Below are 12,719 nucleotides of genomic sequence, written 5' to 3' on the forward strand. Positions count from 1 at the left end.
CATGAAGTGATAAATGGCTTTGCAAGTTTTCCATACAATAATAACAACTTTCTAATCAAAATAATGAAAAAGTTGCAGCTAGGGGAGGGGAGAGAAGTCTCATTCAGGCTTTAATGCAATTTAGAAAACAAATATATGAAAACTGTAAATTTAGTTTCCCTCCATGACGTGATTTTGTGTTGCAGACATATCAGTAATACTTCTTTGCGTATATCTTTATGATGTTATAAATCAAATTCCTGTTCTTGGTTTTCTGCCTTCTGAGATGAAATTCATGGTATAACGTTGTAAGACTTCAGGAGATACATTTCTTAGGATCGCCTGTGTGGCAGCGGCGTCTGATTTCCTAGTTCATATGTTTTTAGAATAAAATTTATCTTCTGGCTTGACTTGTTGACTTTACATGCAAATATGTTTCATAATAGCTGATCTGATGAGCAATCGAGGTGGTTGCTAAAAATGCCTCAAAATCTACGTACTGAGGAGCTGTAGGGATCTCCTTCTCACACGTTCTCCAAAAAAAAAGAGATGGTGGGATGTGCCCAGGAACATTTATAGTGCAAAATTCACCATTTGGGAAAAGCTTCCAAATCCCTTGGCTGCAGAGCAGACTGGGAACCCAAGAGGTTCCTTTGCTGGGCTGTGTCCCTGCTGCCAATTCCCTGGGAAAGTGTTGGATAGAGGACATGGATGAGGAATGTCAAAGCTGGAAATCCTGGGCTCTGGCAGACACTGCTCCAAAAGGTTCCAAAGGGTTCCAAAAGGTTCCAAAAGGTTCCAGAAGGTTCCAAAAGCAGGGGCTTTGTTGCAGCTTTCCCCATGGGATCCAGGTTTATTTTCCAGGAGGCTTTGGATAAACATTCCTGGGCAGTGTGGTGTCCTCACCACGCAGCCCTTCCCCAGCCGTGTCCTCTGGGCTGGTGGTGCCCATGTGGGCTTTGGGAGGGTGGTTCCATTCGAGGCAGCCACACAAAATCCATTTCAATGAAGTGAAATCCACCTCAGAATTGCAGGGGAGCAGGTTCTGGTGCTGAGAGCAGCTCCCAGTGACAGCGTTGCCCCCCCCTGTGCTTTCATCCCTGCTGGGAGAGGTGGGAATTCCAGAGGCTGGCACATTCCCGTTCCAGAGCTGACCACAAATGGGATTTTTTCCAGATTAAGGCTGTGTTTTATGAGAGGAAATGAAGTTGGATTTTACTGTGGGCCTGTGCTGCCTGGTTCTGCAGTAGGTGGGCAGCCAGGTAAGCACCCATGACATGGAAATCAGATATCAGCAACATAAATCATTAATATCACTTGACACCTTTGCTTTGGGCCATAACTAGAAATTTCTGCCTGTTTTGGAAACTGCTTTGTTGTTTCTCACAGTGAAGCAAACTTAGATTACCAGTCTAAATGCTAATACCCAGAATGAATGGGATTTAATAAAGTGAATTTATATGTAGATTGTGACATTAGTATTTAATTATGTACCCATCATAACACTGATGAAGCAAGCTGCTAAATATTGGTGCACTGAAAGTAGAGCTTACTCTTAAAGAGCAAGTATATTTTAATTTCTTACCTCTTTCTTAATCTTCCTAAATAACAGGATAAATTATGAGCTGTTTACCAATATTCACCTTCATGCTGGATTGCAAATGAGGTTCCCAGGGTAGCAGCTGATCTCGTAGAAAGCTGTGCTTGTGTTTCATTACAACTGTGATAACAGATCTGTTTCTCTATGTTTCATTAGGCCAAATAAAGTTTTGTTGGTTTTTTTAAAATTTATTATTTTAATATTAATTAAAAATAGGATGTTATCTCAGTAGTTTTTCTCTTTAACCTTTCCTTTTCTGTTGTTTGGGTTTTTTTTCAGACTATGGAAAGCCCGAAGTATGAGCTGGTTATAGAAGCCAAGGATATGGGTGGGATGGACGTGGGACTGACGGGCACAGCCACTGCCACCATTCTTATCGATGACAAAAATGACCATGCACCAGAATTCACCAAGAAGGAGGTAAGAGCTGGCCATCTGTTCTCTACAAAACAGTGCAAGTAATCATAATTAGCTTGTTTCTAAATATAAAGATGTTCTTTAAGGAAAGAAGACACGTACAGAATGTTTTTAGCTCGGTGTGACAGATTTTCCTGGAGCTGCTCTTTTCTTTTTCACGTTAATAAACGTGTGTGCATCACCTCCAAACTACAGTGCAACCACAAGGTGAAAAAAAACCCTGTCATTTAGAGATTGGCTAGCAGGATAAAACCTGTAAAATAAATCTGCTGGTGGTAACTTTCTCCTTTTGCTCCTGTGGGGGGAAATAGCAAAACTAGCTTAAGGCTTTGCATGGTCAGGACTGTGGATGAAAACAACATTTTCTTCCTGTCTACAGCACCTCCCCTGTGAGCCAGCCAGAGTTTGGGGTTCTGTAATTAAAACTCCAGTCCTAAAAGCTTCAAACTTAACTTGCAGGTGGAATTTGCAAGGAAAGGTTTTTTGCCTGTAAATTGAATTCAGGTGAAGGGTGCTGAGACCAAGGGGAGGGAATTCCCTGCCTGAATCCACCAGATTTCCTGCCCTGCTCACATTGTTCTCTTCCATGAGCCTGATCTTTCAGTATCTGGACAGAATGAGACAGCTTTAAAAGTTTTACCTAAGAACAGCCAGGTTGGATCTTGATATAAAAGTTTCCTGGGGCTCTGCAAACTTTTAAGGAAAAATTCCCAAAATATGAGGGATCCTGGTTTTAAGATAATTGTGGAAGAAGAAAAGGGAAGCCTGTTGTTGTAGAAGTTTTTTTATTTAACCTGAAGTATATTTTTACCTTTGTTAAAATGTGTTTCCTGGCCTAATATGAGTGATTTGAGATTAGATTATATTGAAACATATTGCCTTTATTTTACTTGAATAATTATTTCTTTTGTAAATGCAAAGTAAATGAATACCAGACTCAAACATGACAGAGAAGGACTTTTTAAAAAAAGAAAAAAATAAGAATAAAGTAGAAGCAATGACAATTTTGCCAAGGGAATATCTATAACTACATCAGTAAAATGCTTTGGCAGTAGTGTTTCAGTCACCTAAAAATTACCACGGAGAGACTGATCCAAACCTTTCAAGTACATCAGTGACAACGATGATCAAACTCTTAATTCCTTTAGAATTACCTTTTAGATCAGGCTTTTAATGCTCTGAAATCTGATTCCTGACAACCAATACTTAAAATATCTTTGAAATGCTGGAGGTTTTTTTTTAACCCCCTGGAAGATAACAATGTAAAAGGACAGCTTGGTGTATTTAGAAATAAGAATTTATTGGATTAATCAATATTGATAGCAATTTACGTCAGTCAGAGTCCTACCTGCTTGAATTTCTGAAGTTGGAGAATTCTTCTCTGGAAAAATATTTCAAGATTGAATTATATTAGAAGTCTTTAATTATAGTCCTGCTTGACTTAATAATTTGGTGATTTGGACACAAAAATTCATGTGCCTGCTTAGCTACAAATGTATTGTTAGCATCAATTTCTGTGGAAATTCATCAATTCTCATACATTCAGTTCTGTCAGTGACAGTGAAAGATACTTTATACCCTGAAAAGTTATGGGGGTTTTAGCATGGAAATTAAATAGGTGTGAAGAGAAGCATTTATATTGTTTTCTTTGAAAAGTCTGCTCTTAGATATTTTTCTTTCATTTTGTTTTCTTTTCTGAAGCAGCGTCTCTTTTTCTTTTTAATGGTTTGACGTGGGTTTGAACCTTTCACTATTTAGAGATGCTAATGACCTCGGAAATCATCCCTCTGCCTTGCTAGGTGATATTCATATTCCATGAAGAAGGCAGGAAAAATCAGCCTTTAATGTATGGTGCCAGCCCCCTTTAGGAGCAGATTCTCAGTTTAAAATTAACAGTGTAAGGGGAGGGAGGTGTCTCCCAGCTGATTTAATGCCACTTTATTTGATTTTCTGCTGAAAGTGCTTAGTTATTGCATTTTAATACCAGTTGCATACCACAGGCTGCAATACTATTGATTTGAATTAGAGCTGAAAGAAAGAGACAATATTTTTCAAGGTAACTTCTGAAGGAGAAAGCTCAAATTCAGTAAATCTGAAGCTCTGGTTCCAGAGTGCAGCTTCTTTTATTTATTTTATTACCTGGCCTTGGACACTTCCAGGGCTGGGGCAGGCACAGCTTCCCTGGGTGACCTGCTCTTCACCACCCTCACAGGGAGAAATTTCTTCAAAAATTCTTCAAAAATTTCTTTAAAATCCACATTTCTTCAGCTAAAGGCTATTCCCACTTGTCCTCTCCCTACCTGATCTTGTGACAAGTGCCTCTCCTAGAACAGGGAGTGCTTGTCCCGAGGTTCTGTTCTTCCACCCAGCCTTTTCCCCTCCCTGCAGCCACTCCTGGGCCAGGCTGAGGCAGGAAAAGTTCATCCATGAGTGTCAGGGTGTGACCCCAGGAGCAGCTGAGCATCCTGGCTGTGATCCAGCAGAGCCCTGGAGGCTCTGAGCGTGTGGCAGGTGCTTTGATGGCTCAATAAATGAGACATTGCTTTGTGGATTCATTGTTTGCTTACTGCCTCATCACTCCACACTCTTCCAAAATAGCTCTTCTCTCTCACATCCATACTTGCTGCTAATAATAGGCTCTGAGCAGTGTAAAAATCCATTCAGGTGTGCAAACAGTACCCTGTTCCCTCCAGGGGTTTTAATAATTTCATCTTTAATGCCAAATAGAGCAATATTTAAGAGTTCCTGCAAAAATCCCAGGTGAGGCAGCAAGGTCTACCTTTTAAAAGGTCACAGTGGCTGGGATATTGTGCCAGATTTAAATTACAGAGGCTGAAAATAGAGATACTTATAAAGTTAGTGGCCTCTTTGTAAAATTTACAACCTTATTTCTATAATGGGAAAAAGTTTTAAGATTAATTTTGTGAATTATTATTTTGTGTCACAAAGGATTTTGGAGTTTCCTTTCCAGCAGAAAAAGGCCTTTGGCTCAAATTTTGTTCAGGGTTTGCTTATGTGAAAATAAGGAATGAAGCAATGCAAGGAGCAGGCACAGATTGTTCTGGAAAATCTGATACCTGTCTTGAATCCTGCAGGATATTCCAGGTGGGTGGGGATGAGCTGGACTGAGTAAACATTAATGGTGCTGAGTATTGTTTTTGTACCTAGAACATTCACAAAAATGAGAATTCTTTTCTTGTGTCCCTGTAAGAGTGCCTGACAGATCACTGCAGCGCTGTATCCTGCAAAAAAAAAGGGATTTTAGTCCAGAGGTAATGTCACTGTGGCTGTGGTGTGATGAAAAATTAACAATGTGGCATCTGCTGAAAGACACGAACTGGCAAATTCTCCTCTTGTATCTGTTCCTGGAGGCCTGGCTGTGCCCAGATACTGCCTAAGACCTAGGGGAGGGAAAAAATGAGCTTTAACACAAGAAAGATATGGACTTGACCCCTTTCTGTCTTTTCTTCCTTCTCCAAAAGAATAGTCCAATGAATCCTACTTATCCCATTCCTGCCTGCAGAGTGTGTGCTCAAAAATGAGATTCCTCTGACTGTTTGCCTTTATCTTCTGCCCTGAATTTTTAAAACTTCCATTGTTGCTCTTTAATGTGTTATTTTCCCTTAATGCCAGATAGATTGTGTTCCCTGGGTAAATCCTGTCAGGCACTTGAGAGAGGAATGCAGTGCTGTGGCTGAAGGGGAGGATTTTTCTGCAGTGCCCCCAGTTCCCACATTTCTCCCCTGCCACAGATTTGGGACTGCAGCCCATCCCTAGCCAAACCTGGAAAAGTGGGATTTGTCACAGCACTGTCCCTGGCACACAACAGAGACTACATCTGGCCAGGGAACAGCCATTCCTCACACAATTCCTCATTCTGCCACTTCCAGCCTCACCCTCAATCCCATCCATTTCTGGGACAAAGAAATGTAACACAGAAATAATTCTGTCACACCAGGGAGAGCAAGATTAGGGAAAATATTTTTCCTGGTATATTTTTTTAATAATATATATATGTTCTTAGAAAAGAATTTTCTGGTAAAATAAAGATCTTGTCTCCTGTGAACAGAATAAAATTTGTGTAATTGGACAAAACACCACCACGGTGAGATTTGAGATACACTAGTGCTGGGATTCCTAAATGAAAAATATGATTTGCTCACATTTTGAATACCAGCTGATAAATGGTTTATAAAAGAGTAATAAGTGACTAATGGGAGCTTTACTAAATGATTCATCAGTTCCTGGAGAGGCCTGTAAGTGGCTGGGTTGCTTGTCACGGTGATTTATGGTGACTTGCAGCGCTGTCTCCTGACTCAGTTGTGTTACCCACTGGGTGAAGCAGCCCCTGGAGGACAATCTGCACCTCCGTGTGCTCGTGGCTCTCAGAGGACAGGAGACTTTCCCAGCACCATCTGGAGAGATTTCTTCTGCAGCTCAGACTGTTGAGAAATGGGCCTGAAGCTTTTGAGAGTGCCTGTCTTGATTCTTGGTATTGGCTAAACCGTATTGAGGAACAGATATGGAGCTAAAAGCAATTTTCAGTTTCCCCCTGGATCACTTTTCCATTCTTCTTTTACAAAAATATCTCTCTTGGACATGGTACTTTTATTTTCTGTGGTAAACGGACTTTGGCAACCCAGACCAGATCTGCCTATTGGCTTTGCATGTTTAAAACCAGCCAAAATCACCTCTCCTTCTTCTGTGGGCTGAGTCCTTCTTACCTTGTCCTGCAGGGAAAATTTTGCCCTTTGGGACTCCCAGTGAGCTGGAGCACACCTTTAGACACAATCATGTTTATGGTAGATGATTCCCCTTCCAACCCTCTCCCACAGACCTTTACATCTGACAGGACAAATTTCTAGTGAGACCCACAACTGTGTGGAAAACAGAGCCAAAGAGGTGCTGTCCCCTGACAAACCCAGCTGGGGAGCAAGGCCAGGGCTGCAGCCCTCTCCCATTCCCTGTTGGGATGGAAATCACAGTGCAAACCAGGCTGAACAGAAACAAAACCAGCAGGAGCTGCCAAATAAAGCAGTTTGGATCCTTCCCACATCACAGACTCCCATGGTGGAAGGGCTGAGGTGCTTGAGCAGCATCAGCACATCTGAGCAGATGACAAGCCTCTTCCAGCCAGGCTGACAGCTAAAAATCAGAGCTCCATCATGGCCTAAAAGTGATGGGAACCAATCTAAAATTCCAGCAGCTTGTTCAAATTGAACTGATTCAACCCAGAGCTGATTTGTCAGGAGAAATCGTTTTGTGGGATGGATAAATCCATTACAGCAAAACCACATGAACAGAATGCATACTGGAATTTCCATTTGGCTCCTGTTTTTGGGCTGTGAGACTGTTTACATGCAGAGAAATCAGGATTCATACAGAAGCTCGACAGAGCAGGGCAAAGCCTCTCCAGCTGTCAGTAAACTTTGGCACAAAGAACAGCTTCAGGATGGCTGGGGATCACCACAGAGGAGCTCTTTGGCCACCCCTGTTTTTTCCAGAGCTGTAAATACAGCTGGAAAGGCTCCTGGAGCATATCTTAACCTTCAGAAACCTCTACACCAGATAAATATTTGCACTGACCTTTTCACTCAGCTTTGTTTCCACTTCATCCTCTTGCAGCAGTTCACCAACACACTTGACATATCTCCAAGTGCCCAAAAGTCTCCTTGAAAGCAAAGCAGAGATGTTACCTGGTATATTTCTCATGTGTGAGAGGCAGAATTCAAGAAAGGAAACAAACATCTAAATAGCAGCAAATATTTTGTTTTCTAAATGAAGACTGTGAGCATTCTGTTGTCACTGCAAAAGTGAAATTGAAATTTGCTGTGACTGTACCATTACTTCATGGTTAATAATTGGTCATTGGTCTCACCCATGGTGCACTTCAAGAGTTTTCTGAGCTCTCGTGACTTGCAGAACAGATTTCAAAATCACATGAGCAGTTTAGGAACCTAAAAATCTGAATAGCAAGCATGTAGACATCTTCTCCTTTTGGTTTTTTTTTCCTTAATTAATTTTAGATGTCAAAAATAATTTTTGAAATATTATTTGACTTAATAAAGTAGCTGTAAAGACATTTAGTGCCCAGTGGGTTTAGGAGCATAGCTTGCTTTGACTCTCAGTGCAATTAGGATTCCAAATGTCTGTCTCTCTGCTAAACACTTTCAAATAACCTGGAAAAATGCCCATGATCAAGAAGAAGGTTGATTAATATTTCTGAGTTGTGTTGTGGTGCTACCAAACCAAGGACATCTGGAAGACTTATTTAAACAGTCTGGCTATCTGGATAATGAAATTACTCTTTTTGTTTGGTTTTTTTTTTACCTTTTCTTGAATATATTGTGTCAGTTTTTATCAGAATTAGCTGGCTTGAGGATTCTGGCTTGAGGATGAGAAATGCTCAGCACCACTCAGGATTGAATTACCAATGACCTTAACAACAAATACTCTGCTGTAGCATTTCAAGAATAGAATAATTTCAGAGAAAGGAGAACAAATGTGATTATTCTGTGCATCATCTGAAACACAGAACTCTTCAGCAAAAAAACAAAACCAAAGGAATGAAATAATATTGTTTGGCAGACCAGTGGTTCCTGCACTCATCCAGATTCACACTGTGTGCATAATAATCTGTATTCATGTGGCTTTCAGCAAGCTATCTGCATAACCAGTGTAAGCATTTTGTTCAAGAACTTTTGCAAAATATGTTTAACACGGAGTCCATCCACTTATCACATAATTAGGGCTGGATACGCTGCGTGGCAGAGCAGCAGACTCCTGCATTTATCTTTGCTTGTGAGGGGTGAGTTCATTGCTTTGTTTCTCTCCACCAAGGTCAGGGAATACATGAAGTTGTCTATTTAATCTCTGGATAAACACATTTCAGTGGTACATAAAACAACAGAGTGCTTGCTTTATAACCTGGGAGCAGCTGAGAAACACTTGTACGATACAGGAAAGGGTCTGACTAGAAATGACCATTCAAACAGTGGGAATTTGGGGAGGAGCACAAGGGAAAGGGTCTGTGACTAGAAATGACCATTCAAACAGTGGGAATTTGGGGAGGAGCACAAGGGAAAGGGTCTGTGACTAGAAATGACCATTCAAACAGTGGGAATTTGGGGAGGAGCACAAGGGAAAGGGTCTGTGACTAGAAATGACCCTTCAAACAGTGGGAATTTGGGGAGGAGCACAAAGGCACTGGGCTGTTCCTTCAGATCTGATTTTCCTCCTGGCTCTCTTGCTCTCCAAGTAGGCTCACAGGATAAACTTGCATTTTTGCCAGTCCTTTTTCTTTCCCCACTCCTCTGGCACTGTTCCCTCCCTGCCCTTTGTTTAGTTGCCCCGATTTGTTGTCATCAGCTGATCTAACCCATCCCGATGCCAGCTCCTGTGCGAGCCCTTGCCTTTTGCAAGCCTTTGGTTGTGCTGGGAAGGTCAGCAGCAGCTCCGTGGTAATAACAGCAATTCCCACTGCAGCTGGCAAATTCTCACCACAAACCCATTCCGGTGCCGACTTATCCTCGGAAGGTTTCTTCCATCTGCTTCTGCAGACAGCAAATATCCAAACACTGTGAGCAGCAGAAAAGCCATAAACCCACAATTTATTGTTCTCTTCTCCAGGAAGTGAAGGTTAATATGCTTCCTCAATGTGGTCTATGAAGTGTGAACTTTACGACAGATATTAAGGTCAGGATTGCAAAGTAAACAGTAGCAGTGAGAGTTTGGAGTACCTCTAGCACAAACACGTTTGGGTGAGGAGCTGGGGAGTAGAATTTAAAAAGGAAGGAAAGATCAAACAAAGGCTCTTGAGGGAAGCACAAGCTAAACAAAGATAATGTGATGTTTCCAGACCTAGTCTTGGACCACTTGTTCAGGGAAGCTGTGTAAACACAATTATTAGCAATCATTGCCAGGAGTGGCTGTGTGATGTTCCAATTAAACAAAAAACACCCCTGCCAGCTGGAATTTTGCAGTTGCCTCCAAATCAAATTAGAATTGTTTTCTGCAGATTTCAATTGTAATGGACATTTAAAAATTTGAGGATTTTCCCCCGATAATATTTTTTTTCCTCTAAATGTACTGTTGAAGCAGTCCATGGAAAATTCCTTTGATTTCACTCTTCTCCAAGAGCATTCACAGCATATTGTATTTCATTAGCTGTCCAAGGAACTCCAGCTTCAACACTGAGTGCTGGCACATGACACAGATACTTCCAGGAAACTTCACACAGTTGCTTTCAGATTAAGATACAAAATGATGCATCAATCTCTTTCCTGAAATTAGCTTTGGAGGTCTCTGTTGGGAGACCTCACTTGACTGTGTGACATCCAGCTGACAAAAATCCTTAGTGTGGAAACAGTGATTTCTACTCGTGATATTTATTGCAGAGTGATCCTTAAGCTATCCTTATCTTGTTCATAGAATCCCAAAATTATTTGGGTTGTAAGAGACATTAAAATCATCTCATTCCATGTGCCATGGGCAGGGACACCTTTCACTATCCCAGGCTCCAAGCCCCATCCAGCCTGGCCTTGGGCACTTCCAGGGATCCAGGGGCAGCCACAGCTTCTCTGGGCACCTGTGCCAGGGCTCCCCACCCTCCCTGGGCAGAATTTCTCCCTAATATCCAATCTAATCTTCCCTCTTTCAGTTTAAATAATTCAGAATGTAAACTGGTGGTCAGGCAGTGAGGAAGAGATGACCAGGTATTACCTCTTTAGTCTCAAAGGACCTTTTACTCCGTGTATAAATTATTTCAGTTCCTCACCCGTGGAATGCGGAATTCTAACAGAAATACCAAGAATGCTAAATCTCTTTGTCTGGCACAGCGCAGCTGATTTGAGAAATAACAAATAGAGGAATTGTTAGATGTGTTGCAAAATATCACAGTAATCCCACGAGTTCAGAAACCCACACTGTTAATATGCCTGCAGCATCTGTGGGAGTTCTGTTTTAAAAGCAGGATCAAACATGATAACACACTATAGATCTTAACATATTCAATTTGCAGCAGACAAAACCCTATTTAATACCAATTACACAATATGTGTGAGCTGGTATCATAGCTGCAGTTTATATGAGCAGAGGGAATTTGTAAAGCTGAAGCCTATTCATTCAAAAATAATAGTTTATGTGACTGCTTGGGTCATTCTGCTAGAGTGGAATGAGTTTTGTGATCAGTTTATCAATTCCTTCACTGACAAGTGAGATTTTAAGGTTTTTCTCAGCAACACTAAAACTGATTTGGCTACTCCAAAATTTGCTAACCATCTGTGCACATGAATCAAAATGTCAGGATTATTTAGACAAAATATCTTTTTTCCTTCTGCTCTGAAGCATTAAAATAGACAATGGCTAAAACTCACCATGCTAAAAGGAACTGTAGGTTTATTCAAATAAAACTTTTAGCAAATGCCTGTGGAAGATATTAATTTTGGAAAAATTTAAAATATATAATCCTAATTGTATCTTGAACTTAGTGGAATGAAAATGGTGTTGTTACATGTAAGAGAAAGCAGATTAGGGGGTTTGTAGAGCACTCCTTGTAGTTATAGTCTCTTTTGAAGGAAATGATTCAGAAGTGGAATTTATTCATATCCTTGTAGTTCCTACCTTGGCCTGTTTCCAGGACTTGTTTGCCTTAGAGTTCCAGATGCTTATTTGCTAAAAGGGCAGCCCTTTCTCCAGCCGTCTGTCTAACAGTCACATAATATTTGTTTGTTTTACAAATGTGTTCCCAGTGTTCTCAGTCCATATGTCACAAACAAAGTGTAAGCCCAGCTCCACACAGAGTATTGACATTATCCTCCCTTTCCCATTCTAGACTTTGACCTGATTAGGAAAAATCCCTGAATTCCAGTTGTTTTCCTCACCCAATATTTCCCTCCAACACTACTGCTCTACAGCCAGTCCTTTGGACTTTATATTCTAACTCCTGTTCTCCTCTTGATGCACCTTTTATAGAGATTTTATTTTTTTGCACTTCTCTGTGCTAATCACTTGTGCCCTCTCCTTGATATTTAATTTGCCCAGTGCTGAAATTTATCCTTCAAAATTCCTTCTGCCTGTTACATCATTCTCTTTTTTTTAGGACAAAGCAAACTTCCCCATTCCAACTAACCAAGGAACAAACTCTTGGGTTTTTCCCCTTCCGAGCCTATTCTTTAGTCAGGAATCTCTTAGGAGCCTTCTCTGAATTTTAATAATTAGCTTTACATTTTCCTTCCTCTCCAAACTCCTGGACTCTGAGCCTGATCACCTCACATTCCTTGAACCCCTCTGCTCCTGTTTCCAGGTGCTGCCTCAGAGCTCCTGAGACCCTCCAGTGATGCAACCCCTGACTGCTTTTTGCTGAGACTCCTCTTTCCCTCTGCTCTTATTTTCATCACTTCTCCCGTCTTCCTACATGGAAAACTTTTTTTTTTTTTTACTATACAACCAAAAATCTTTTTCTGACCTTTGTCCTTTCATGATCCTTGTTCTGTCCCCACGATTTTTCCCCTTTTTCATCATTTCTGAAGACCTTCCTTCTCCCACCCCTTGAAACCATCCCCCAGTGAACTCCTCCTCATGCCCTCATCACCTGCTTCCCTTGGGAGCCACCTTCTTGTTTTCAGTGCCTTAAACAGATTATCTGCTCAGAGCTCACAGAACTCCCTTTTCCTCCTACAAATCGAGCCCCATTGCTGTTGGCTCCCACACATCCCCTCATTTG

At 41.1% G+C, this 12,719-nt stretch overlaps 1 protein-coding gene across 2 annotated transcripts in view; it reads left to right on the plus strand.

Moving 5' to 3' along the window:
* CDH13 (cadherin 13) overlaps positions 1–12,719 on the plus strand; it is a 427,533-nt gene that overhangs the window by 345,530 nt on the left and 69,284 nt on the right. For both annotated transcript variants that reach the window (XM_058845796.1, XM_058845795.1), the window contains exon 8: positions 1,859–1,999. In XM_058845796.1, the coding sequence (XP_058701779.1) occupies positions 1,859–1,999 (141 nt within the window). The remainder of the gene's footprint in view (positions 1–1,858; positions 2,000–12,719) is intronic.

Source organism: Poecile atricapillus, chromosome 10, assembly GCF_030490865.1.
Source record: "Poecile atricapillus isolate bPoeAtr1 chromosome 10, bPoeAtr1.hap1, whole genome shotgun sequence".
In the NCBI taxonomy this organism is placed as follows: Eukaryota; Metazoa; Chordata; class Aves; order Passeriformes; family Paridae; genus Poecile; species Poecile atricapillus.